Source organism: Cyclopterus lumpus, chromosome 25 (genome assembly GCF_009769545.1).
Source record: "Cyclopterus lumpus isolate fCycLum1 chromosome 25, fCycLum1.pri, whole genome shotgun sequence".
NCBI classification, from domain to species: Eukaryota; Metazoa; Chordata; class Actinopteri; order Perciformes; family Cyclopteridae; genus Cyclopterus; species Cyclopterus lumpus.
Genome location: NC_046990.1, coordinates 8,892,180 through 8,918,594, shown reverse-complemented (window position 1 = coordinate 8,918,594; position 26,415 = coordinate 8,892,180). Strand labels below are relative to the sequence as shown.

At 43.8% G+C, this 26,415-nt stretch overlaps 2 protein-coding genes across 8 annotated transcripts in view; one reads left to right on the top strand and one right to left on the bottom strand.

The window, feature by feature from the left end:
* Window positions 1-46: 46 nt before the first annotated feature.
* On the bottom strand, window positions 47-2,068 carry tstd3 (thiosulfate sulfurtransferase like domain containing 3). Of its 2 annotated transcripts, none has more exons than XM_034528658.1 (5): window positions 1,646-2,068; window positions 1,287-1,454; window positions 825-984; window positions 328-418; window positions 47-249 (listed from the first exon to the last, which is right to left on the bottom strand). In XM_034528658.1, exons 1-4 carry the CDS (start codon window positions 1,779-1,781, stop codon window positions 361-363), a joined length of 522 nt encoding a protein of 173 aa, XP_034384549.1. In that variant the 5' UTR covers window positions 1,782-2,068; the 3' UTR covers window positions 47-249; window positions 328-360. The 2 variants fall into 2 exon arrangements, with proteins under 2 accessions (XP_034384549.1, XP_034384547.1); XM_034528656.1 differs by having other exon boundaries at window positions 47-252; window positions 331-418; window positions 1,646-2,067.
* Window positions 2,069-2,498: 430 nt separating this feature from the next.
* The window catches only part of usp45 (ubiquitin specific peptidase 45), a 32,370-nt gene continuing 8,453 nt past the window's right edge, over window positions 2,499-26,415 (top strand). For 5 of the 6 annotated variants that reach the window (XM_034528652.1, XM_034528651.1, XM_034528653.1 and 2 more), the window contains exons 1-13: window positions 2,499-2,833; window positions 3,874-3,984; window positions 4,454-4,623; window positions 5,104-5,204; window positions 5,501-5,601; window positions 13,209-13,360; window positions 15,232-15,327; window positions 16,530-16,660; window positions 22,334-22,421; window positions 24,889-24,970; window positions 25,198-25,289; window positions 26,024-26,080; window positions 26,213-26,344. In XM_034528652.1, coding sequence (XP_034384543.1) covers window positions 3,882-3,984; window positions 4,454-4,623; window positions 5,104-5,204; window positions 5,501-5,601; window positions 13,209-13,360; window positions 15,232-15,327; window positions 16,530-16,660; window positions 22,334-22,421; window positions 24,889-24,970; window positions 25,198-25,289; window positions 26,024-26,080; window positions 26,213-26,344 — 1,305 coding nt within the window. In that variant the 5' untranslated portion in view covers window positions 2,499-2,833; window positions 3,874-3,881. Of the gene's footprint in view, window positions 2,834-3,872; window positions 3,985-4,453; window positions 4,624-5,103; window positions 5,205-5,500; window positions 5,602-13,208; window positions 13,361-15,231; window positions 15,328-16,529; window positions 16,661-22,333; window positions 22,422-24,888; window positions 24,971-25,197; window positions 25,290-26,023; window positions 26,081-26,212; window positions 26,345-26,415 lie in introns of those variants that run through there. The other variant, XM_034528655.1, reaches the window with a different exon arrangement.

Genomic DNA, 26,415 nt, shown 5'->3' with positions numbered 1-26,415 from the left:
TATATATATATATATATATATATATATATATATATATATACACGTGTGTCTCTTTAGAAGTCGTAAAGGGTTTATAAATAGTTCCACGAGGAAGATAAATTACGAGTGACTTCAAGTAATATTGCAGTAGTTTAGACATGTTTTCTTTCGCAGCAGACGGGACTTGTTGATGTGTGTTGAGCCCTCTGGTTTCAGTTTTTGGGAATCACAGATGAGGGAAACAACAGACGAGTGAATGAACATCTTAAAAAAAAAACTTTACAAGACGTCTTGTGAAGCACTCTCGCTTGCCAGTCTGATCTCAGTTAAAAGCTTCTTTTTTTTTTTAAATGATATATTTCCAGTTTTGCCATCCTTGGATCAGTTCTGCTGTTCGTTTTTCGCCCAGTCTTGCCATCCGCCCAGGTAATGCTGAACACTGAAACGGAGGGAAGAAAAAAAAAGAAAGGTCCATGGAACGTTGCAAGAATAGAAACGCATCACAAATGGAACTGCATTTGTGTTTGAATGTGCCGTTATTAAAAGTAACACTCTGCATGTGCTATGTGGCGGCTCTCAAAAGAGCACTGCATGATGGGCTGGCATTGTGCAACAACAGTTACAATAATCTAAAGCTGGTAAAACTGTATGAAATATAACAGAGATAACCTTCAGATATAACAACGTAGTGATACTCGAGCCTTGGCTCTGACTGGAAAAAAACACATTTGACTACGAACAATAACAAGAAATCTTATCAACACTTCCTATACATGACTCGTTCAATAATTTGTGGACTTGACAATGAGGTGAGAAGCAAGATTGTGACAGGCAAGGAGCCTCACTCTTTGTATCCCAACGACGCGGCCGTGTTGAGTGCCGCCTTGCTCCTGACCCCTGCCAGACAGGTGAACACAATGTTATCCGTCTGCTGGGGCATTTCACCGCCATACTTTTCATTGAACTCTTCCGGGCCCAGCTGGAGGGCAGTGTTCACCTGTCCCACTGCAAAGTCAAAGAAGCACAGACAAGGTCAGCATGTGGCCATGTAGAACTTGAAATCTATAAAGATACTTATTAGGGTTATAGAGAGTTGTGCAGCATGTCTGCTGGTGCCATTCGTGTTGAAATATTCGTAATTTGACTGGGAATGTGATATTGAAGCATTTCTCCCCCAATGAAAAAAGGCCTTTGTATAACATAAACTATTGGGATACCACATTTGTATACAAACAACTGGGCATGGCGTTAGATCCCTTGCCAATAACACCAAGTGTATATGAACTTGCAGGAAAAACAACACTCACGGGGAACGTTGATTGACCCGGGGATGACGCCATACTCCCTGAGCTCCCAGGGCTCCCTGACATCTATAACCACAACTTTTCGGCCGGCCAGAAGCTGCTTCAGTTGCTCATAACTCACATCCGTGCTCGGAGGCGCAGAGCTGAACGCGCGGGGCTGCGACCCTGCGGCTGAAAGACGAAAACAGGCATTATCAGAAAGGCTTACGCTATGGGGGGGGAGGAGAGAGAGAGAGAGAGAGAGAGACAATGTCGAAACGTGACCGTGAGTCCACCCGGCTGACATTCACGCTGACATTGCCCCACACCTGGGCAGCAGCAGCGCTGCAAATTTAAGACGACGCCACAACGGCAACGCTCACTTTTGCGACCGTGGGGAGTGTTGACCAGGCTGGACGCAGGGGTTCGTCCGGGGGCAGAAGCCCGAGGCAGGACGGCACTGTTCCATAACAGCCGCGGAGCGACCCCCGCAAACCCGCAACACCTTCTGAGAGCCATGTGATTAGTTTACACACACTATGCTCTATATGACCACTTCGTCCACATAAACCCGACAGTACGCAATAACACTACGTGCGACAGCCACCGTTACTAGAACAAACATTCGCTACTCACGCTCAACCTGCCGACATTGACATGCGCATGCGCAGAGGTATGGATCCCCAGAAGGACAAACTACTCCTTCCTTTCACTTCTTAGCGAGTGCAAACGCCATTAACCTGATATGTCAAAGGTTAACCCATAATCAATACAAATAGGAGCTATTTGTCCCGAAGAATCTGTAACTAATGACTTGAAAAAGTAGCAATTGCATAATATATGATGCATTCACGCTCATGGGAAAGACGGAATAGTGATAATGACGCGTCTGTCCACATCTGACCAGTGATGTATCAGGAGGCAGTAGTAGTCTGGCAAGTAGTAGTCTGGCAATAGTAGTCTGCCGCGCCTCGGGCTACTGAGTTTACCTGCACGCTGAATAAACACATTATACTTATGTATTGATAACATCACCTGTTATGATCTGGACTTAGTTATATCTACAAAATATACATGTGTTGATGATAACGCTAATTTTCACATCACCTAAAAAGTGACGATTATTACGTTCGTATTCTTAGTTGTGGACCGTAATATTTTCCAGATCTGGTCTCATAAACATAACAAAACGTTGAAAGCTGACGCTTTGCCTTTTCTGGGAAATTTTCCATTGTACGTGAATGCAGCGTTCGGCCAAACTGAGCTTCCGTAGTGCGTCACATGTTGACTAGTTTGCTAGTTGATGCTACCGAAAGCTGGAAAAAGAATTGAAAGTCAAAGGAAAAAACGAACAATTACTAAGATAATTGTGCCGTTATTGTCGGTACACGGCACTTTTCTTTGACATGCCTTAATATCTCCGTGGGTTGTTGGATAAAACACACATGTTCATGTTTTATTTATCCTGACGAGCTAATGTAGCTAGCTTGTTTGCTAGCCAGGAAGAGTTGACATCTCACTGTTGGCTTCAGGTTAGCTAACACAGTCAACATAGGAGCTAAAATAAAGAGGTGAGTGCATACTGCTTTTTCACCCAGTCGAACTGCTGAAAAGTTGTTCATTTGTTTAAATATATTCGATACACGCCATTTATGCCTTTTATGCTTACCTAAATTGGATTGTCGGTGCAGATTGATGCTTCCTAATCGTGTTATTCCACATAACTGAATAGTTATCTTTCATATAGTTTATTATCGTCGATATACGTATGGACGGTTACACATTATGTGTTTTGGCTCCGTGCTCCTGTGCAATGGTGACGTTAATGTGACTGGGGCTAGGTGACTTTCAGCTGTAAAGATGCTTGGGGGTTGTCAAATGTATACAGGGCCCCCCAATATGAGGGCATAGGTGACTTTCAGCTGTAAAGATGCTTGGGGGTTGTCAAATGTATACAGGGCCCCCCAATATGAGGGCATAGGTGACTTTCAGCTGTAAAGATGCTTGGGGGTTGTCAAATGTATACAGCCCCCCCATATGAGGAAATTGCAGTAGGATCATTATTTTAAACCCAATGGCTACCATGGGAATATAAGATTCAAACAGTGGAACGCTCTCATTCAACCTGAGCAGTGTTTCACCTGCTAAAGACGAGACTGAAGGTGTAAATCTCCCCCCCCCCCCCCCCAAAAAAAACGAGGAAGCAATGAAAATGGCAGCAGGACAGGACTTTTATCCAAGTGAAGATACCAAGTATGGGCAAGCCAGTCATTCAAGTAGATTTTTAAAAAGATGACTTCATTGAAATTCAGGCTAATTTAGCTTTTTCTTAAAATGAAGACTGTGTTAATTGAGCTCCGAGATTATCTGAGCTTGATGCTCGAGCAAAAACAGTCCTCAAAATATAGCTTAAAAATGTCTCTCATACTCATTGTAGATCCACTATAGTGGATTACTGTACAGATACTCATGACTGCACTGTTTTTCAAAGTATATGTGTGCTACAAAAAGTAGCGTCTGCAACATTCATGTGTCTGTGTTGTAACCCAGTTCTATCAAAGTAGTTTAATCTTGTATAGTAAGACCTACGTTTGTCCTCTTCTTATTCAAGAGCTCCAGATGCGGCTAAAGGACCCCTTCTCTTTGAAAGCCGCCGATATGACTAAGCGGACTAATAAGCCGAGAAGACCTCGAGATGAGGAGTCCTCAGATGAAGTCAGTGGTGAGTCACCAGCACCAGACTGGTAAAGTTGGGGCTGTGAGTTTTGATGTGAGTGCTATTATAGTGAATAGTGAGTGGACTTACCTCTTTAGTTATAATCCCAAAGCAGGGTACTTATGTGTGCCACATCATAGTACTTTTTGTAAAAATGTTCATCAAGTGACTTACACATTACATGCTTCCAGTGCCCTTGGCTGTTTCCAGTATTGAAATAACTGCATTGGTTTTAACTAAACAGTGATTGTTTTGTAATTTCTGTCTATTTTGTTACAAGTGAAATATCCATAAAGGGGAATTTATCTTACATCTTATCTTTATCCTCTTTTTTGTGGCGCTGTCCCACCACATGTAATTTACAGCCAATCTTGAGCACATCGTCTCCCTTTCAAAACTAAATGATTCAGAAGCTGACATGGGTCCCTAAAAGGGATGGGAAGGTAGATCGGTCATTTCTTTCTTTTTTTATCAGGGTTGACTTGCCAGCATGTGAGTAAGGCGGTGGACCTGAGCTCGGTGAAGAAATCAGTGCTCGCCAGCGTGTGGTTGGTGTGCTCTGAGTGCTTAAAGGAGAGGACCATGATCGATGGAGAGCCAGCAGCCTCCCATGACATCCTGGTGTGCTTAAAGTGTGGTATCCAGGTAAGAATTGTTTAACAATGATATTATACATAGTGACAATCGTGGTTGTTTTGATTCATTTATGTGTATTTACTTTTGTGCATATGTAAAAGGAAGCAGATACGGTTCACTTCTGTCTCAGCCACCAACATATTTAGTGTGAATTTAACCTACACAATTATTGCACATAACTAAAAAGAGCACACATACCATCTTCTAATTTCTTTCAATTTGAAGAAATACACCTGCATTTTCTACATGAAAAAAATATAATAGTTACACAAAAAATGGTTGTTTTAATTAGACAAAGGCCTTTGTAAATCAATTTAGGAGATGCATGCATATACACACACACACATACAGTGTATTGTATAGTGAAAATGTGGCTTCATTGAGGTGGAAATGAGCCGTGGTCTTTAAACATGGGCACGTGCGTTTTGATATGTTGTGCTTGTTCACAAAGACTCTTAACTAAACACATTTAAATGAATTCTTTTACAGTGCTGTAACCATTCAGGGATCCAGCACGCTGTCCGGCACCACCAGGCCTTCAATCCAGAGTCTCACTGCATCACCATCAGCTTGAGCACGTGGAAGGCCTGGTGAGAAATCTCTTTATTGTGAACCGTATTGTGTCAACCCGCCGTGACACGTGTCAAGATGCCGCCAGTGTGTGGCCTTACATAGAGATCAATAGGCGTGGGCGTCTTGTGTGTTGGTGTGTTTGCTACCACAGTTTACAGGGCCGTTTAGAACACTATTATTTTTACATACTTTCATTATTATATTTGATAGTGTGTATAAATGGTCCTCCACTTCAGCCGAATAAATTCAGTTCTCAAAATATGTTACTTATAGCTGTTCTGTGTCTGCCTGCAACCCTGTCTCTTTGTAACAGGTGTTTTGAATGTAACGAGGAGCTCTCCACACACTGCAACAAGAAGGCTTTGGCTCAGACCCTGGACTTTTTACAAAAGCACTCTGTCAAGGCAACATCAGGTAAGGTGTTTGGCAACATCCTGGAGGTCTGTCGCCTCTAAAGATGGACACAAAAAGATTATTTTATGACACACTTTACTGCAGTTTCAGCGAGGCTGAAGTCAGTCCATTTGAAGTTTTGTGTAAACATTCTTTTAACTCAACAACCTCGTCAGTTATAGCAGAAAACCAGTTGGAGTTTAACACAGACATCCAGTAATGATAATCATATATTAATGGCACAGAATTCTTTAGAATAATCTGCAAAAGTGAACCGCAATGGTTCACTTGCCTAATGTCTTAGTGTCCGCAGCAGACCCATGTACACTACAAGATCCATGGCTGCTGACCAAGGTGACCTGTAATACAGATGAATTGATTGACCTGGTCACATAGGTTCCAATGTGTTTTATTATTACCTACCTACCAGGAATTGACTGCAGTACACCTACTCCCCCTGGTGGCGGTGGTCGTCTGAATCCTTGTATTTCACCTGTCATCAGTGTAGTTATGAGACCCCTCTATGCGTGGGGCATTATTTCCTCTGGATACAGCTACTTCACCTGTGTTTTACTCAGCTGCTTATGGCTTGCTTGGATCATACCTTCTAATGGTTATATAATTAGAATGTATCTATGTATATATGACAACTGTCATATATATACATATTCATATATATATATATTATGCATTATATATTGCATAATGCATATTGCTTGATTTAGAGGATTTTCCCAGTCAAATAATGTAAAAGATTTGCGTTGTCGCAGCAGGTTGCGTTCTTACTGATATTTGAAAGCCTGACTTTCAGTCTTATGTCCTCTCACCTCACTCAGGCCCCCTGAGCCCTCCTTTCCCAGTCAGTCAACCATATATATATCTATATATATTATCTCCGTCACACACACACACATACTTACACACTCAAACACCTTCTGTTCCTGCCTCTCTGTACCTCTCCCACTTAGTGCTGGCATGCAAAGGGCCCTCTTGACTAGGCTGTAGCCGTTCAGGGTGGCGTGCATCGCCACTTTCGGGTCTCACTTACCGCCTCGGCTTGGCCCATTGACCAGAGTGCCATCAGCCCCGGCCCAGTCCGGCTGGTCCCCCTCCATCAGTCCCTCGGCCACAGCTTCAGAATTGCGGGATTGGTGCTGCATCCGTCCCCCGGTGCCCCCCCCCCCCCCCCTCCTCACCCTACAACATCGCATGACTGCACACATTAGCGGATTTAGGCGCTCGAGCGATGCTTCCGGCTGGGTTCCCTGAAGAACAAGAGCAGCTGCGCGGGGGCTCAGCTCCTGCCCTGTCGTTCTTTGTCTCTCCATCGCTATCCGTTTCTGTCCCGCGCTCCCTTCCGTCGAGCCGCTGTGTGTCTCACCACCTCTGGGCCTGTGTGCTGCACTAGTGGGAGCCAAGGTCCTCAACAAGTCAGAGCGACTGGAGCCGAACAGCTGGAGCTGAGCACTAACTCTCAGTGGACACACTCGCAAACACACAAACGCAGAAGGTTGACATTAACCAAACGCTGTTTTCTTTTCTTTCTGTATCATTCTGTTTGTTGGCCACTGCAAATGGTTTCATCTCTCGGTTAGAAGTATAATCGGTTGAACTCTCGTGCATTCTTTTTAAAAGGGAGCACAAGCTCTCCCAGGAACAGAATCTTTTATTTGCCAAGTACATTACATAGCTGAGTAAAACTTGTTTTTAGAGGGCCTCTATCTTTTGTGTTTTATAGGCTACACCCAGGCACACAGAGTTTTAGGGACAGACGGGACATCACGCAGTACAATAAATAAACACAAGTATTCATACATCAGATATACTGTACAGTTGGTTGACAGACATACACATTTCTAGTTGTGTTCTGCTCTTAACAAACACATTCTTTCAAGATGCTGTTTCACCGAACAGCACCGGTTCTTTGAACCAGATAAACAGAACTGCATGAAGTCATTTGCGTGTGTTTTATGTTGTCCATATATTTGTGGACAGGGGTCCAGGTTGGTGGGTAAAGGCCCTCCAGAGCTGGACAGTTGCTACCTACAGCTTTCCCCTTTTTTGCCTCCTTTAAATTACCTGTCACCTTTCCTGCCAACCAATTGTTCCACACCGGTCGGCCAAATGGATATAGAAGCAGGCTGCCATTGTTGCAGCAAAATAGGCGGTTGTTGTCTGTTGAGGAGCTTGTGAAATTGCATTTTCAGTATGAAGGCCATGTTTTCAGAGGAAACTGCTGTTGTACGGTTTTTACTATAGACCCCAAGCACAAAAGAACCCCAGCAAGGATTTATTTTTTTCAAAATCCATAATAATTTTATACAACAACAGCTCTGAGTAGAAAGAAGAAAAAAAAGTCGATTAACTGTGCTCTCTCACCATCAAGGCTTTCAGCTCAAGTACCAGAGTCCCAGTAAAAAGCAAATTGACCTCAGGGAGCAAGACTCCAGCTTGTAACACAGCTGGGGAGTCTTTGTGGAGCAAATTAAAACGTTGGTTCTGAATAGGCACCAGAGCTCGCCTCTCATTGGAATCTGTCAAATTGTTATCAATCGCTATGGTACAGTGTCATTGTATTACCATACTGTGTATTTTAATTTTTCATAAGCATTTAGAATCAAAAGCTATATATATCTATATTTAACAAAGGGACTGGCCAATCTTTCAAACACATGTCTGGGATATAAATATTAAAGTAATAAAGCAAAGTTAGTAGGCTGGCAAATTGAAACAATATAAGAACATATATGTTATTCCCAAAATTGCATACTCTAAAAAGCACAAGGCAGAACAGTGTGAAATCAGGTTCTAAATATCAAGTTTTCAACGTATTTATTTCTCATTTCACCCGTGGCGTCTATATTTATTTGTGTGTTGGCCTCAACTCTGTAGGCTCAGTTTTGTAAGTCTTTAGTGTAGTAAGGCCGATGTTGGTCATACTTATTTTAAATGTCTTTGTCTCAGCAATGAAATGTAGCAAACGGTTATGTGTTTAGATTACTCCCGGGCTCACTTTCCCGAGATTGATATCTCCATCGACTTGTCCTCCTCTGAGACACGTTGGCACAAGTCGGCGATATCGTGTTGTACGATTACTGCGCCTTTTGCTCACCTGGTTTTTCTTGCCTCTGGTTGTTGATTTTTGGAAACCGTATTCGTTGGTTCACTGTCAGTTAAGCTCAGCCGAGTCGGTAGCCAGCAAGATGCTTGTCCCCTGGTGGTGCTTTCATGGAGGTAATCAAGGGTGATCCTGTCTTTATTCCCACCACCGCACATGAAAGTAGGCCAGATAGTGGGTAGCAAAAGTGTGTGTGTGTGTCTGTAAGTAACATGGCACTGGGTTTTTTTTTGGCCTCAGATGGCAAGGAAACGGGCTTTTCGTGCCCTGCAGTCACAACAAATTAGTGAATTAATAAGACATTTGGTGTTGCCTGGCCTTCCTCTTGACTGCCTGCTCTGCATGAAGGGAGGTGTGTGTGTGTGTGTGTGTGTGTGTGTGTGTGTGTGTGTGTGTGTGTGTGTGTGTGTGTGTGTGTGTGTGTGTGTGTGTGTGTGTGTGTGTGTGTGTGTGTGTGTGTGTGTGTGTGTGTGTGTGTGTGTGTGTGTGTGTGTGTGTGTGTGTGTGTGTGTGTGTGGCCCCACTGGCCATTCGATTTGACGTTCTCTCAGCCCAACTGTGACTCTGATCAGCAAGACTATGTAAAAAGTCACTTTAAAAAAGGGAAACACATTTTTACAGCTTTTATTTTTTTTGCTTTATTTATTTAAACAATTTATTTTAACGCATTGTTTCATACGCTCTTACACAGGGCTTGGTGTTGCCCTTGTTTCAGCTCGACAAAATACCAAAACAATGCAAACGCATGCATGGCAGTATATTGTGCTTTTTGAAAGATTTCAGTGAAGCTTTTGTCTCTTTTTTTTTAAAAATTCTTTTGCAAGGACTCCAATGCTGATTTTGGTAAAAGCAAACAAGGCCTTTGTGTCTCCCTTGTGTGAAAAAGAGCTGGGAGTGCAGGAGGTTGGTGTGCATGTGGACAATCCTGAGCGCCGTGACGCTTTTCCTCTGCCCTGGGGGAAAGGCTCCACAGTGGCACTGCTGCCCACACTCGGTGGCTGAGCAAGGAGGGCCAGGTGGTGGTGCCGAGTGCGGCACAGTCAAGCGTGGACGCAGCGCATGCTGTGACATTCGCCTTCGCCGACCGCTGCAGGGAGAGGAAAAATCTGCTTTTCCATATGCTTGTGCTCGTTGCAACCCTTCCCTCCACCCACTGCCCCCCCCCCCCCCCCCCCCCCCCCCCCTTCATCCCAATGACTCTGCCGCCGCCCCGTGTGCCCCCTTCTCCCCAGTCTCAACCAGATGGCTCCCTGAACATTGTTTACCTTGGGTGACGGTCCCAGATGCAGAGTGTGTCCATCGGCATCCCCATTCCGCCCAGTTAGTTCCCTCATTCCTCTGCTCCCTCTCAGCTGAAGAGCCAGTCGCAGCCCTTACACTCAAGTCGCATTAAGTCTGTTGATTTATTATTTTTTTTTCGTCTCAAAAACACCACAAGTAGACGTACACATTTACACTTTCTATCGCTCTCTCAATTACTTTCTCTTTTGCACATCTCTTTACACCTTCTCAGTCTCACACCAAATACAGAAATGCACAGTTTGTTTCCCCTGATCGGAACTGCCCGTCTTTCCCCATCCCCACTTGTTTTCCGTGCATTGTGTGTGCGCTGACATATGGGAGCTCCCTTATGGCTCCCTATTGACGATGGAAATAGGCCTCCAGATGTTGCCAGCACAGAGGGAGCCAGATGCTTTTAGCACCACTGGGTGGAGCGCCACAAACGCACGTCGTCCCGACAAGCTGAACCTCGCCCCCTTTCTTAGACGGAAAAAAAATAAATAAACGCTCTTCTCATTTTTCATCAGTGTTGTTTTTTTTTCAGATAAAAGCTGTGTACATTTCAAGCACAACAGTTGATGCAATAATGCGGCAGGCAGCAAAAGTTGCCCTCATATCCCCTTTTCCTTTTGAGTCGGATTTGATTGTGTATAAAATGCTAATTGCCAGGGCCACGAGTGAAGAGCCCACGGTTCACATTCCGCTAACGTCGCTGGCCTTGAGGAGGGAGAAGCTCGCGGGCTAGCCGGCCGGCAGTGGAGTCACTACCGCTGCGGGTTGAATAGCTTTTTCAATCAATGTTTTGCACAAGGAGCGGTTCTATGAATTTAATATGTTCAAGGGCAAGGCCGTCGTGTGTTGAGGAGAAGAATGGAGCGACGGTGCAGGTTATTAGGACGATTATGAGGGTTGGCGGTTCGATTGAATTTTCCTAAGTTTGGACATTAGCGGGTCCAGGCCAGTGACTCCACTGCCAGCCTGCTCCTTTGACTGGCTCATATGGGTGAAGTGCTCATGGACCAAACTCTTTTTGTGTATTTCGTTGATATCTCTCCAGCCTGCAGGCCCTGAGGCGCTGCCATCAGTCCCTGTAAGAACGTGCCATTTTGCACTGACATGTCTTATTTATCCGCTTATGACAAAAGGAACCTGTAGTATCATTAACTATAAAAGCCTTTGACTCCTTTCGGAAAATGAGAGCACTGGTATCAGTCAACGTAATCCTACAGTAATCATTTTCTAATCAACATAAAAATATTTCGTCCTCTTTTGGAATTTTATTAAAGAACCATTTAAAATATTGTCTTATGTCATGGGGACATCCAGTTGCAACGGAGCAGCTGCTGTCTCCTCGCGTCGGAGTATTCAATGATGCTCAGGTGAGATTTCTGAGGCCGCCCTTGAAATACGAGGTGCCTGGCCGCCATGCTTGACCCTTTTTGTTGCTTTTGTGGCTCGCAGCATAATAGAATATTTCTCGAAATCTGACGAAGCTCTTAAGTCTTTCGCGAGTTCATTTCTCACCTTTTCTAAAGGTAGAAAAATGAACTGGATTTGTATTTCACATTTACCCCAACCAATGTTTATATAAAATAAACCGTTCACTCTGTATAATGTTGCTTCCAATAATCACAGGAATACTTTTGCATTCCTAATAAAAGACAGTTCATTCGTACCTACCACGGTAATATCAATCAAATATCAATAATGTGGCATATTTTCTGCAGCCGTCCTGACGCCATCCCTGTAGATACCAGTAGGTTACTGTATGTTGTGCCATAGAGATCAGAGGGACCATGTATTACTCCACTGAGTCATCCATCGTGAATCCCATGATATCCTGCATGAGGCTAAATGCCCGGGATTTTCTGAATTCGACAAACTTCCCCAACATCACATTGAGCGAACACCTCTCTGCCTCAATTAGCACCTTCTAACTTATCTGGCATTCATTGCTTCACGCGTCTCCCTCCCCGTAACTCTGAATCCATCAGCACCACCTCCGTTTTCGTCATTCCCCCTGAACGAAGTGTCGTAGTGGTATATAGTGTGTTCTTCACACAGTGGACATGTTCTCCCAACTGCAGCTACCAATTTGACAGAGAAAGCGGTGAGAAGTCGCGTAATTATTAAAAGTGCAATGGTCTGTAAATTAATGTTACATTTGGGAGCCCTTTTTTTTTTTTTTTTTAAATGATCCAGATTTAGTCAGACCTGCGTGGGAGACTTTTGTAGTACTGTTTTTTTTTTTTTTAAAGCAGATTCAGGTATTTGGTTCTACATTGTATATTATGGGTGTTTTTTTAAACTTAATTGTACTTTAAGTGTGCTGTGCCAATGTGTAGGCTGACGGTGTGAATATTAGAACAAGACAGATACTTTATATTTAATGGCTCAGTTGCAAAAAAGAAAATACAACATAATCCATTAAGAAAATGTGAAATGTACATTATCTGTTGAGTAGTGCGAGGCGTTGCGGTTTGACCTAAAACCGTGTCAGTCGCCTCTTCAACTCAACAACACACTTCAACACTCTTCAACTCAACACATCTTAAACTGCTGGCACGTGTCAGTAACACAGTCATTGGTATTGAGTCATCGTGGCGTTTTTTTGTTAGCTACACTACCTCCTCTAGTCTGTGTGTCACTGTCAGATTCAGGCCATCTGTGTCTGAGTTTCTGTTTATGGTTAGTCTTCATTGATCAGCAGGAACAGCTGGCTCCGGAGAGCCATATCCCTCTCTCTCTTACCCCTCCCCCCGCTCCCCTTCCTCACTAACCAGCGGAAACTTCTACAGCTGTCATCTGCTTTCCCAAATGACCCAGCTTTCCTTCCAGCTGCCATCCCAGCACCCTGCTCCCAACCACAGTCTTGCTTCAAGGCTAAGCCCAATTCTTTCTGTATCCTGCGCCGCAATTGAAGGGGACTTCTACCCCTCGATCTCAAACAGTTTGCCAACTTAGCCACCATCTACCTCTATCTTTAAACTTGGCTGCCGGATCTTATTACCCCCCCCAAAAAAAATAATCTTCAAAATAAAAGCCAAATCAGTGTTTAGAAACTGAATCTTTTGTGTATTTCAAAGCCCATACATCGCAGCCCCCATTATGTGTCTGTCATTTCCAGGCTTGTATAGCTCTTGAGTCGTTTCACCAATATACGTACATTGCTTTTGAGTTTATACTACTGGGCATCACTCACCTTTTTTTTTGTTTTTCTTTGTTCCAGGAGCGTCACCCAAGATCATCAAGCTGCAAGAGGAACCATCAGAATATACCGACTCGCCCAAAGGCAAGAGTCCAGCCGCCAACAGCACCTTGGTCCCCGTCAAAGGCATAAATAACCTCGGTAACACCTGCTTCTTCAACGCCGTCATGCAGGTTGGTATAAATATGAGTTAGTTCAAACCTGAGTACTTTCCGTGCATGTGTCTCAGTACTGTCAGGAAAAGAAAAAAAAACGTATACGGTTATATTAGTCAAAATAAATACCAAACTAAAGATTAAAGGTATCCTTATAAACCCTGAAGCATGATCACATAATTTTTTTTGTGGATTTCTCACGGCACATAACCTGCTCTCAAGAGACCCCATGATAGCCCAATGAGTCACAGGGATTTCCATTCAACAAGACAATATGAGCATGTATACCCATGCAGGATTTTGTGAAGCTATAGTGGGTGGGCCTCAGACCCTTTAGGGGGTTTGCTCTTGTTCTAGCAGTGGTGGAAGTACTGTACTTAAGTACAATTTGAGGTACTTGTATTACAAGAGTATTTCCGTTTTGTGGAACTTTATATTTATATTCATCTATATTTTGAATGCAGGACTTTTACTTGTAACAGAGTGTTTTTACTGCGCTCTAGTAAATAATTGAATTATATATACGCATTGGTCGTATGAATATGAATGGTGATGACATGGCGGAAAAAAAAGTCACACTCACAAAGCATGATAAATGAGATGGGCTTCGTGTTTCCAGAGGGGGTCGGGTGGGTTGCCGACATCGCGGCAGAGGACAGTACGCCCTGGTTAACAGTTGTGCGGGGGAACAGGCTGTTCTGTCACTCGCCGCAGGAAGAGAGGGCGCAGCGAGCAAGTTCACGGCCCAGGGACAGCCAGACACTTTGAGGGAATGCGCCCGGAGAGAGCCAGCTAGCCCTCCCTTTTTTTTGTTCATTATTAGCTGCGGCAGGACAAAATGAACTTTGGCGGGCCGCCCCAGTCTAGGTAATTATTGGGAAACACCGCCTCTACAATGTGGAAAAAAAACCCTCAAGTGCCGATTCTGAGGAGTCTGGCCTTGAGATCATTTTGAAGTATATTCAATGCAGCAGTAAATGCGATGCCGGCTTGGAGCCGCTCACCTTCCCCATATATGAGTGGTACTCAGTTGGCGCAGAGCATGTTCACCATACAACACCGCTATAGAGGCTCCCGAGTCTTTTTTCTGTTCGTGTCATGGTGACGGCAAACCAACGTTGCCTCTTCAACAATGAAGCTGTTTTTTTGGGGGGGGGTTTTTTCGCCATTTTTTTTAAATCACCCCCAGGGCCTTCCCGGTCGATTTGAAATGTGAGTGAGCGCAGCTTTACGCGGTGTTCCCTCCCCTCTCCCTGTCTGTTTGTGTTGTCTCCTTGAAAATTGCAATCTTTTTGGTGAAAACACATAATTGTCAAGGGATGAGCTGTGTGTGTCCACAATGCCAGCTCCATTGTGCATTTTCCATAGCAACTGTCTTCATTGCCAGGATGTGACAAAACAGATATCTCTTGAAAGGGAAGGAATGGATGTGCCTCTAACAAGGAGGGACTGATGGATTCAGGCTCCTCTCCAAGGATCTTCTCTACATTTCAAACTCGCAGATAATAGATGGATTTGAAAACGTCTTTCAGAATACTGAACCCACCACAAGTTTTCTACAATGGAGATACAATTGTCTCAAGGGTATTTTAATTGACCACATTAGATTGCCACAAGCAAAGTGTGAATACAGTTTATCTTTTGAAGGATTGCAACTTATTTATTTGTCCACAAAATTGTCGTTGGTTCTTTTCATTAGATGAACAGTGAACTCCGCGCCTATACCAATTTCATGATCTAATCGTTTTTTGTAAATTAAATTCTGCTGCTTAACGTTGTTGATCTTACGAACAATACCGAGTTCCATCAAAGCAAAGCATGGACGGCTTCAAAGCGTTAATGAAATGTTTGCCAAAGCGGTCTCAAAATGTATTCTGTTCTCCCCTCAGAACCTGTCTCAGACGCACATGCTCATCGACCTCATCCAGGACGTGAAGGACAAAGGCTATAAACTGAGGATCGGCCCCACCGTCGATAGCAACGTGGTACAGTTCGATGTCCATCTCTTCTACTTTGTTCACGCCGTCGTCCTTTCCAAGCTAAATAATATATTGAACAAATACAAATGACTTTTGAAATGATCATCCCAATGCTGTATCTGTGTGACCGATTGTTCTCTGCTGTATCATTTACATGCATTATCAGTATATAGATAGTTTTAATCAGTTGATTGAAAATGACTCTTGTGCCAAGTTTATTTTTTTGTGTTTTTGGCTTCCGGGCAACTTTCAGTTTCATTTTAAAGGAATACTTCACCCACCAAATGACCATTTGTATATCAGTTACTCAACCCCGTGCTTCCTTGAAATCTTGTTTTTCTCGCCCTGCCTCTGCGGTGAATAGAGAATAAAAAAAACGTCAAGTCTTGATGAATTGAAATACAGTAAAGATCAAAAGAAACGGCGAAGCTATATCAAAACAACCGTTTTATAGTCATGGGTTTGACCCCAAGTGGCAACCTCTGGTGCTGAACAATGAAGCCAATGCCGATGTTAAAATGCCCCACAAAAACGCTTTTGGTCTCTTTAGGTAATATCTCAGTTCACGACGACTGTACAGAAGGTACATTTTTCTCACCTGTTTAAGTTATGTCAAGGATTATGTTATGCATAATTGAGGTCATGGCAGCTTTGGAGACAGGTGGGTGCCGTCTCAGCCGCTCATTGTCTCCTCTGCTGCATCCCCCCCCAGACCACCTCAACTCCACCGACGATCTACCTCTGTCCATTTTTTTAGAGTTAGGCTGTGTCGTCACTGGCAACATGGCCCTTGGCGTCCCACTTTGAGCTTCACAAATGGCCCCTCAGAAACCTGTGCGACGTCAAGAAGTGACAAAGCAGCTTTGCAAGTTATTAATAACTTGAATTAATTACAGAAATGTTGCGTGCAATAATCCACCTTATTTTCCATTCTGTCTGTCTTGAAAATACACTCAAGAATTCAAGGTTACACGGGATAAGTATTTGATTACATTTTATGACGTAAATATGAGAGAAAAAATATTAGAATTTTATTTATATATATACTTCTGACCTATATAGAATAATGATTTAAAGTAAAGGAACAAAATCCCACAACACCATTATATAACTTTTATTGGCGCATTAAGTTCCAGCTGGATCCTGTTTAGTTAAATTCTGTTGACATTTTTAAATAAATGCATGTATTCTGTCCCTTCACATTGCAGAGTCCGTTGACGGTAACGCTGCACAGTCCAGAGCCGCTGACTGCGGCCATGTTTCTCTTCCTGCAGAACATGAAGGAACCAGGAAAAGGCCCAATCAATCCCAAGATCCTCTTCAACCAGCTCTGCCAGAAGTAAGGCGACGCTCTTCTTATTAATCGCCATAAAATCACCCACGATGAAACACCAGCGTCGGACTCTGTTCAAATACTTTATCTTGGGGTCTGTGAAGTTGTCAGTCGGTGCCGTAGTTGTTAGTATTGCAGTTCTCCATCATCACAGCAGCCGTTTTACAACACAAGAGCCACAGCTTTCACCTGCTTTCATCCCCTCACTGCAGTGCAGTGACCACTTTAACCAGCCGGACCCAGGTAGCACCTGGTCCCAGCTGAATGCCTTTCCCGCGCTCTAAGTTCAACACACACAAAACACACTATAGGCACTGTACCCTATTAAATGTGTAGCAGCAGAAGCTACCTATTTGTAGCTCTATCTGCTAGTTGCCACGCTGCTGTGCCACCTGTGTCACGTTTGATCTGGAGCAAGGTCCAGCAGGCCGCGTGACGGGCAGAAACAGCCCGACATTTGTGAACGGAATGAACAGCTCTTTAATGAGCAGTGTGAATGTTTGGCTGACTGGGCTCTTGTTTGAGCATGGTACACTGCTGGTTGGGTCCACCCTGTATGTGCTAGTGCATATTTGAGTAGTAGTGCAGGTGGGTGACCAGAGCATTTGACTTTGGATGACTGGGTGCACAGTTATTCTGGTACCTAGCTTTCATCAGAAAGGTGTGTGTGTGTGTGTGTGTGTGTGTGTGTGTGTGTGTGTGTGTGTGTGTGTGTGTGTGTGTGTGTGTGTGTGTGTGTGTGTGTGTGTGTGTGTGTGGCCACCTCACCTGGTACCACCTCAGCCTGCAACACACATGCAGGCAATTGTGCATTCAGACAGCTAGCGCTGCACACACCTTTTATGCATTCATGCGCGTCTAATTTCAACGAGGGCTAATCTATTCCACTGCCATGCATTTGAATCGAGATTGAATATGCCTTTAAGCCTCAGCAGCACCCATTACCCATATGGTACACCGACACCACAAGCTAACTTGTATTAAGGCCAGTATGTAACTGCTTTGTACACTCATCTAACTATGAAACAAGGAATCCCTGTCTGTAAGTATTTGTCCATGTATGCCGAGAACCGTTCATCCAATCTACTTGACACGGGGCCGGCGTTTTGCTGGGGACCCCAATACATGTTGAATATGGTGCAATTTGTTCATCGCGGTGAAAAAGCGAGCAGAGCAGGGCTAAAGCATGTTCTCTGCAGCGGGCAGGCCGTTGCTCATTGACTTGCATTTGACTTTTGCTGCTGGATACACTTACTTTAGATTTTGAACTATTGTTCACTAACCTGGAGTCAACGAGTGATGAGTGGCTCTCGACAACGCTGCGAGCAGCACTTCCCGGGGGCCATTAGGCCTGTTCCAAACGGACTGGATCTGCACCAGCACAGTAAATGCAAGCTCTCATATCCACTCGCATTGTTTCTTTTTCTTCTTCTTTTTTTTTCAAATCAATCTTTACTTTTCGACATTACGAGGCTCTCAAGTTATTGGACATGTTTGGATCACATGAGTTGGAGGCAAATCCTATGCTGCCACCACAGGAATCTAATGCTATAGATATTTACATGTCAACGTTTATGAATGGAGTTTGAAGAAATATTCTATACAACCCTAGTTGTTTTTTAACAGTTTTAACAGCCATTTTGATTTATCAAGTAATGGTCATCATGATTTATATATACAAGACCTTGAGATTTCTTGTACGTTCAAGGCCTTATAAGCTATTCCCTTTGACATCCACAAAGTGCACCTGATTGCAGTTGCATTCTGATCTAGCCTGAACACTCGCATGCGTTGCTGATGAACTCCTCCACACAGCAACTCATCTCCAGTCGGCCAGGTCTATAGCTTTGAGCTGAAAGGACGGGTCAAGAACGGCTTCTGTTTACAGCGTTGTGTTCCTCCATTTTAGTGACCTTTGTGCTCACCATTCTCTGTGAATATAACCTATCGGTTTCTCTTGTCATTGCAAGGTCTTGTCATTCCAGGAGGTTTGGGTATGCCCTTGGCCTGTGGGCACCGAGAGCGCTTTTGCCATTTCTCTTTTCACTGTCTTTCCCAGTATGCTGGCATTAACGGGAAAGGTTAATATGGATATCTGGCTCAGTGTTTAATGTGCAGCGCTGAAGCACTCTTGAGCCCACTTTTGAATGGGTTTATTAGCGCTGCACCCAAGTCCGAATTGTTTTTGTAGATATCTGGCAGGTCAAAAAAATTGTTTGTATGAGTTTCAGAGATGATTTTGTCCACATTTACGTCGTCAAATGTGGTTTCATATTGGATTTAATATTTATTTTACACTTCTCATTGTCGCACAGTCTGACAGGAGGATTTACTATTCATATCTATGCAATCACTGTGTTCATGATTAAATTGTTTACTAGAGTACAACATTATTTATACCTCTAGTCTCTTTACAAATATATATATATATATATATATATATATATATATATATATATATATATATATATATATATATATATATATATATCATTTAAAAACAGTGTTCAATTCAACTAAGGGGTCCCTGACGAATGATGTGACTTTGAGAGGGCAGCCCTGGAGTGTCTGTGTGTTTTGTGGCCGTGTGTGTGTGTGTGTGTGTGTGTGTGTGTGTGTGTGCACATGCATTTGACCTCAACCAGCTGAGTACCCCACAGCCTGCCTCTTCCCCCTGCCAGCAAAAGGGGTCTGGTCTGTGCTCGGACCAGTGCCAAGCTAAGTGGGTTGGATGGTCAGCACCACACACTCTATCTGGTGCCAGAGTGGGTCCCAGCTTGTACCCAGGCCTTGTTTTACTACAAAGCTTGTCGGTGGAATGGAGACAGAGAAAAATTACTTTTGATTCAAGTTTCAAATATTTATCTACTTCCTCCTGGACCCCTGGAGTCTGAGGTCAGGGACAATGGTTTTCATACGGCCTGTCTACTGCTGCTATTTGTTCAGAATGGCATGTCCTCTCTATGCATGTCTGATGCATAAGATTATTACAATGGCATTTATCTACACCTGCTTCTTTCAAGGACTGATTAAATTTTCAGGACGCCCACTGGACACTTTCTTCTATTGCAAAGAAATGAAAAGTATGCTGGCTCTCTGCTCCATCCATGATGATACTTTATGAGAAGCCCTACATCCCTGATAGAAATAGTTGAGGACAACAATAGATTTCATCACGCACATCTACATTGATGTAGCCCCGGTACAAACACAAAGAGGCAGGGCCGGCATCCTGGTCTTGCTCAGGAGGAAGACCTCTTTCAGGTTGAAGAAAAGAGGCAGATATTGATCAAAGTAATACAAATGTTTCCGTGCTGAGCCAAGAACCACAGTCCGGGGATTCTAACGTTACAATATTGGGCCGGTAAGGGTCTCTCATGATTATTACAGTTTGCTGTGTCGGCAGGCACATAATAACTTTAGCTAACATTAGCTTAAGCACAGCGAAATCAGATATTCAAATGCTGGGTTGGTTTTTGTTTGGGTTAATTACCTTTATCAACCTTTAGTCACCTTCATCAACAAAGCCAGCTTTGTTAGCTACTTTACATAGAAGTCAACGGCCAAGTTAGCTCCTGTTCTTTTTGAAACACTCTTTGGTTCTTGACTGAGAAAAGGGAGATTTAATTATCCGGATCATTCTGATCTAAATGACTGTTTTTTTTGTTTTTTTTAATACTGGCCCCATATGATGACAATGTATTAACTTTATTCCACCAGTGAATGAATCCTAAATATGATGATAAATAAGGACAAATTAAACCTGCACCAATAAGTTGATAAATAAATTGTTTTCAAAGAAGCTGACCATAAAAGGTCTCCTAGGGCAGGTATGGATTTTGTTAGTGTCTCTCACGCTTGCAAAACCAGAGGCAAAGAGGGCATGTACTTATCCTTAATTCAAATTGTACACCTCAACCACAGTCTCGCATGGTATGTGTGTACGTTGACTGAAAGAAAGGAAACTAAAAAGACCAGCGGCCATGATAGATGCTGGATGGTTTACTGATTGAGAAAAATAAAAACCTTTTTATTGGCATGTATTTATACATATTTTACACTGTAATTGTGTCATAGTTACATTTAAGATGTGTGAGCAAACGCTGGATGAGTTTACTGTGCAAGCTTTGTGCGGGTGCATTGTGTCGTTTATACAGCGTGTGTGTGTGTGTGTTTGGGGGCGGGGAGCTTGTGTGGCCTTGTGTCTGGTACTAACTCATCCGGCTATTAATTGTGTTAGCACCGCAGCTGTTTGCATTGGCCAGATTGAGAGCAGTGCTACAGGGCCCTTCTGCTTCTCTCCACTGGGATGAGCTTCCAAAACCTCCTCATTCCCACTGATCCCAACCAACCTTTCCAATTTCTCTCTCTACTTCTCTGGGTCCGTTCGTCTGTCTCTCCCTCTCTTCCTTCTCTGATTTGCTCCGTATTCCCCTCTCTCTCTCTCTCTCTCTCTCTCTCTCTCTGTGTGTGTCGCTCTCCTGGGAGATCGGCAGACTAGTCAGCCGAACGAGAGGGAAGCATTCCTTCACATGCTGTCCACTTTCAAGGATGGTGCATAAGTGACATATGTGCTTTGTACCATCCTCACCCCTCCACCCACCCTTTCCCATGTGTCTGCACGAAAAGGGCATAAGAGACAGATATCGTGTCTTTATGTGAGGGGGGTGGACTCTAGGCTGCTCCAGACCTCCTGGTTATGACCTGTGTCGAGGGCAGGTGGTTGGCCATCTCTCCCCCAACCACGGACATCCATTCTTGGGCCACATGTCAGCGTGTCTTAGAGAGATGATTCCTTAAAGGGAGTTATTCTAAGTAGTAGGATTATGCATAGCATTAATAATTAGATACAGAATGCGGTGGCCAGATTGTCTCTCGACCAGGATATAAAAAAAACGCAAATGGTTCTTATTATTGTGTATAATTATTCTTAAAATATGGTACGTTTCTGGTGGGTCAAACAATTGGGGACCAATTCCATTTAAAGTGACAGCAGATCTATTAATACTACACTATGAGAACCAGTGGACCCCTGGTGTAATCGACACAATGCCATTAAAAGAAGTCAACCCACCACCCTCTGAACATCCTAAACATTTCACCGATGGCTTCTCTAACCAGTGATGTGGCCTCTCCGTGTGTGTCATGGCCGTCGCGCCGGTTGGACCAACCTGTCCTGTAGTTATGTGGCTGGCTCGGCCCAACAGGTTGAATTGGCTCCAGCCCCGGCTGCCCATCTGCCCCCGGCATCTGTCCTCACATCTGCTTCACTGCGGAGGGCCAGGGGACGGGCTCAAGGAGAACCTCCCCTTCTAACCGCTCCAGCGCGAATGTCCAGGATAGATATCCACCAACAAAATGGCAATAATGAGCAAATGCAAAAAGTCATGGCGATAAGTTGACGGCTTCGACGACCGGTTATGATTATGATACGTGTCCTATGTGGCGCACTTTTGTCTTGTAATGGACCTCAGTGTTCAACCAATGGAACAAAGATTGTGTAAATTGGCTATTCATTATAGTGCATTGTCTACCTTTTTAAGACTGGTAGACAATCATATAGATATGATTGAAAGTCTGTGGAATCATACAGGATCTCATATATCAATAAAATAATTGTTTTAGATACCGGCAATACATTTGACTTTCATCAGTGTTTTTATTTTGTCTTTTTCACAGAGCGCCGCGCTTCAAGGGCTACCAACAACAAGACAGCCAGGAGCTACTCCACTACCTACTGGACTCCATACGAGTAGAGGAAACTAAAGTGAGCTTACATACATCCACATACTCCTGTAATGACGAAGTCCAGAATATAATTGCTGTTGATCTTTTGCCTGTGTGCTTAAGTTAGACTCTTCGCTACAGAAAGGTTCTTCAATCCGTACAAAGTACTACTTCTGGTATTTGAGGTTTCTTTAAAAATGCATTTTGAACATTTGGTAGACGAAAATGTGCTAATGTGCTAGCGACACCGCGCACACATGCTTTGTCGGATTATAAAACCGTTTTTTTTTTTTTGCTGACAAACCCTCCATCTCCTACTTTGTGTTTTGTGTTAATTATGAATTCATGCAAATGTTCGCATGCCGCTAACATTCAAAGCTAAGATGGGGAACATGGTAAACATTACACCTGCTGAACATCAACGGTGAAAATGTTAGCATGCTTGCATTAGCATTTAGCTCAAAGCACCGCAGTGCCCAAGTACAGCCCTCAGAGCCGCAAGCATGGCTGTAGATTCTTAGTTTGTTTTCTTCCGATTGATGTGGCAATTTGTATTTCTTATAATTGTTTGCTATCTTCAAAGGTTTCCGTTGTGTTTTATGGAATACATTAAACGATTGAATAAAGCATCAATGATGGCAGTCCACTTATATACTTCATGTCTTCATGCCTGAAATGAGTTGATAGTAGGACCAATAACAGAATGGTCTAGAATTTGTTTGTTTTGAAAAGCTATCCTTGACTAGTGTAGTCATAATGTAAGACATCCGGCGGTGTGTTTGTGGGTGGCAGTGTACGCTCTTACACAACCCAATATCAATTTTTTGCTTGGCTCGTCATTTTGTTGTTGTTTTAACCTCATGGTGCCATGTTTTTGGCAAGTACAAACTTCCTTCACAGGGCAATTAGGAGGCCCCACGGCAGCCCTTTTCAGGGCTGAGCTGGCCCCTGTGGCCCCACCAGTGGCTATGTGAACCAAGGAGGAGAAGTTAGCGGGTGTGTTTAGTGGTCATCCCCAGACCCAGGAGGGGCCCCCCCTGCTCCCATTCAAACTTGTGAACACTGACAGTTGTGCCACTTAGGGGACTTGCAAGTGGCACGACCGGCATCATTGTGTGATCTTGGGAAACCCACAGCTGCCGAATGAGCTCAGGGGCTGTCCCATTGTGCTGGAGGGTCACCCACAGCCCCCCTCCTACACACAAACACACACACACACACTCATCAGCCCATCTCCCAATCCAATCAAGGAGGTAAAGAGGGAGGGGGCCACAGCCTCCTCTATTCATTCACTCAAAACCTCATTTATACAACCAAGCACACGCAGTGGCTTTTTAGCCAACATTGTTGAAGGATTTCTAAAAATGAAGGCAAACATTAAATGTTTTACTAACTTTTCTAATACCGATGAAATCTATTGTAGGGTGTTTGTGGCTTTTTCATACACTGGACAAACATGACGCAAACAATTATTTTTTCCGAAGCCGTCGGCAACGAATCCATACCAAGTGAAGCTGACCTGAGGACCATTTGAGTAACACCTACATTCCATCCAAATAACATACACACCCAGTCCTGTGTGAGCCATGTGCCAGAGAGGGAGGCTGGTATTTTTAGCAGTGGGTGTCACCGACCTTTTAGAGGCCCTAAGTGTTTGTGTTGATTGGCCATTAGTATCAGAGATCTAAATATGCTAATTTGGCCCCAGTCAATTATCACCAATTAGCTGAGACGGTAGGTCTTACTCTTTCAGGGCATGGACTGTCCTTCTTCGCCCTGTCTTCGTTTTAGCCTCCACCCCTGCACCCTTTTACCAGCAACCCTCTCCAACCCCCCTCCCCCTGACCCCCCCTCCCTCGGCCCATCCTGTGTGGGACCGTGCACGCTGTTACTTTGGGGAAGGGGGGCGAGGGAGGCTCTGGGGTTACTGGTAATTAATTAGTAGGAGAGGCTCAGCCTGGTTTGACTGCTGACTGAGTGGGGTGCACGCTGGCTAGGCTGGGATTAGTGGGACTTTTTCTGACCTAAATAGCCAGTCCAGTGCGTGGGTCCCGGGACAATGGGGGGGCTGACTGCTGACTGGTCTCAACCGCAGACATAGACCGCGGCCAATTATCTATTGATTGGTGCTTTACTGTGGCTGTGCCTCTTCACAGCTCTGTCGCCGACACACTCACTGACCATGTCAGCTCCAATAAGAGAGCCCCCGTGAGCAGCTCATAGACACACACAAACATGCACCGTTAATTAAGAGATTTACACGGTAACGTTTTTCGACAAGCACAATAATTATTTTACACTAATGACGCTTATAATAGGTGTATCTGTCAAACGGAGCTGTGGGCTGGATTTTGATGTTTCACTAATGGATGTAATGGAGGGAATTCATGAAGAAAAAAAAAGAAAAAAAGTGAATTTGTATTTTAATTCATGTATTTATTTGGCATAATTTTTAATTTTTTTAATCATATTTGATTTACATTTTTTTTTTTTGTTGTTCTGTTTAGAGGGTGAAAGCTGGAATTCTGAAGGCTTTCAATAATCCCACAGAAAAGACAGCAGATGAGGAGACCAAGCGCCAAGTCAAAGGTTTGTGTAGTGCTGTCGTTGGTAGATGGCCCAGATCAATAGTCCCATCTTGTGGCAGTTTAAGGAACTACAGCTCAGTTAGTTATCAGGCAATGCGTGGTTTGATGGAGGACAGAGATACACCTTCAATGCTACTTGTAGGTTTCTATTGACAACACTTTAAACTAGCCAGCTTGTTTGACCTGATGACTCGTATCTAAAAACAATGTCTCTCTCTTCCCCACTAGCATACGGAAAGGAAGGTGTGAAGATGAACTTCGTGGACCGCATTTTCGTGGGCGAGCTGACCAACACAATTATGTGTGAAGAGTGCGAGCATGTAAGTGTGCACGTGGGTGAATTGACACAGCTCAATCTGATGACCTCAATGAAACGCATAGAGGCACAGGGTCGCCAAGATCACACTTTCTTTGGCTTCAGACAGTAATTGATTTTTAATGACCTTGCCCACTTTTTTTTAATGTTTTAATTTTGTTTTTGCTGCGGGAAGCACGATAGATTGCCGTACAATTTCCAGCAACACTAGCATTCGCCATTATCATAAATTGACAGATATTTGTCACTGACCTGAGGTGTAGCTCACCAGCATCAAGTTGCCATTTCTCTTCGAGCTGTTGCATCCATTTTTCACTAAGATACTCCACAACCAAAAGATGGGCTTCAAGGACCAGTTCAACTGTGTGCAGCAGGCGTCCACAATAACACGAGGGGGCTCAGTTGGTAACAAAAGCAATTGCCACTATATAAATAATTCATGAACATCCTTGAAGGCAAAAAGCAGGAAAAAAAGCAGCTTCCCAGAGCTCTTTGCAGACTTGTTTAAAATCTGCAGCAGACTGTTAAAAACTGGTGTGTGTGTGTGTGTGTGTGTGTGTGTGTGTGTGTGTGTGTGTGTGTGTGTGTGTGTGTGTGTGTGTGTGTGTGTGTGTGTGTGTGTGTGTGTGTGTGTGTGTGTGTGTGTGTGTGTGTGTGTGTGTGTGTGTGTGTGTGTGTGTGTGTGTGTGTGTGTGTGTGTGCGCGCTGACCATGACATCCATGTGATTTGTCTTTCAGATATCCACAGTGAAAGAGGCTTTCATAGACATCTCTTTGCCCATCATAGAGGAGAGGGTGAGCTGCTACAACTGTTCATAAGAAAAACTGTGCAAATAATATCAAAGGATGATAATTATCACTCTTATACAGATGGTATAGTGTTGTTTACGATTCCAGAACTGAAGAGGCTCTATATCTCGTACTCAGATATCAAAACCCTCCAACCCTGGTCGGCTGGGGAAGGGCAGCCGGGAGCAGGACACCCACGTGACTCACAACGACCAGGTTCCTTCCGCAGCGCACTCCGTCAACAGAAACACGAGGAAGCTGAGTGGACAGGTAGGGATGCACCGACTAGTTCGAAACAGGCTCAGAAGTGGACAGTAGTAAACATTTATTGTGTAGTTATA

Bases quoted from the DNA above. Each gene is read 5' to 3' on its own strand.
- tstd3 (XM_034528658.1), bottom strand. From the start codon at position 1,781: ATGGCTCTCAGAAGGTGTTGCGGGTTTGCGGGGGTCGCTCCGCGGCTG. The intron at 1,455-1,645 runs GTGAGCGTTGCC...TTCGTCTTTCAG, and splicing joins CACTCCCCACGGTCGCAAAA to CCGCAGGGTCGCAGCCCCGC. The intron at 985-1,286 runs GTGAGTGTTGTT...TTGACTTTGCAG, and splicing joins CGGGTCAATCAACGTTCCCC to TGGGACAGGTGAACACTGCC.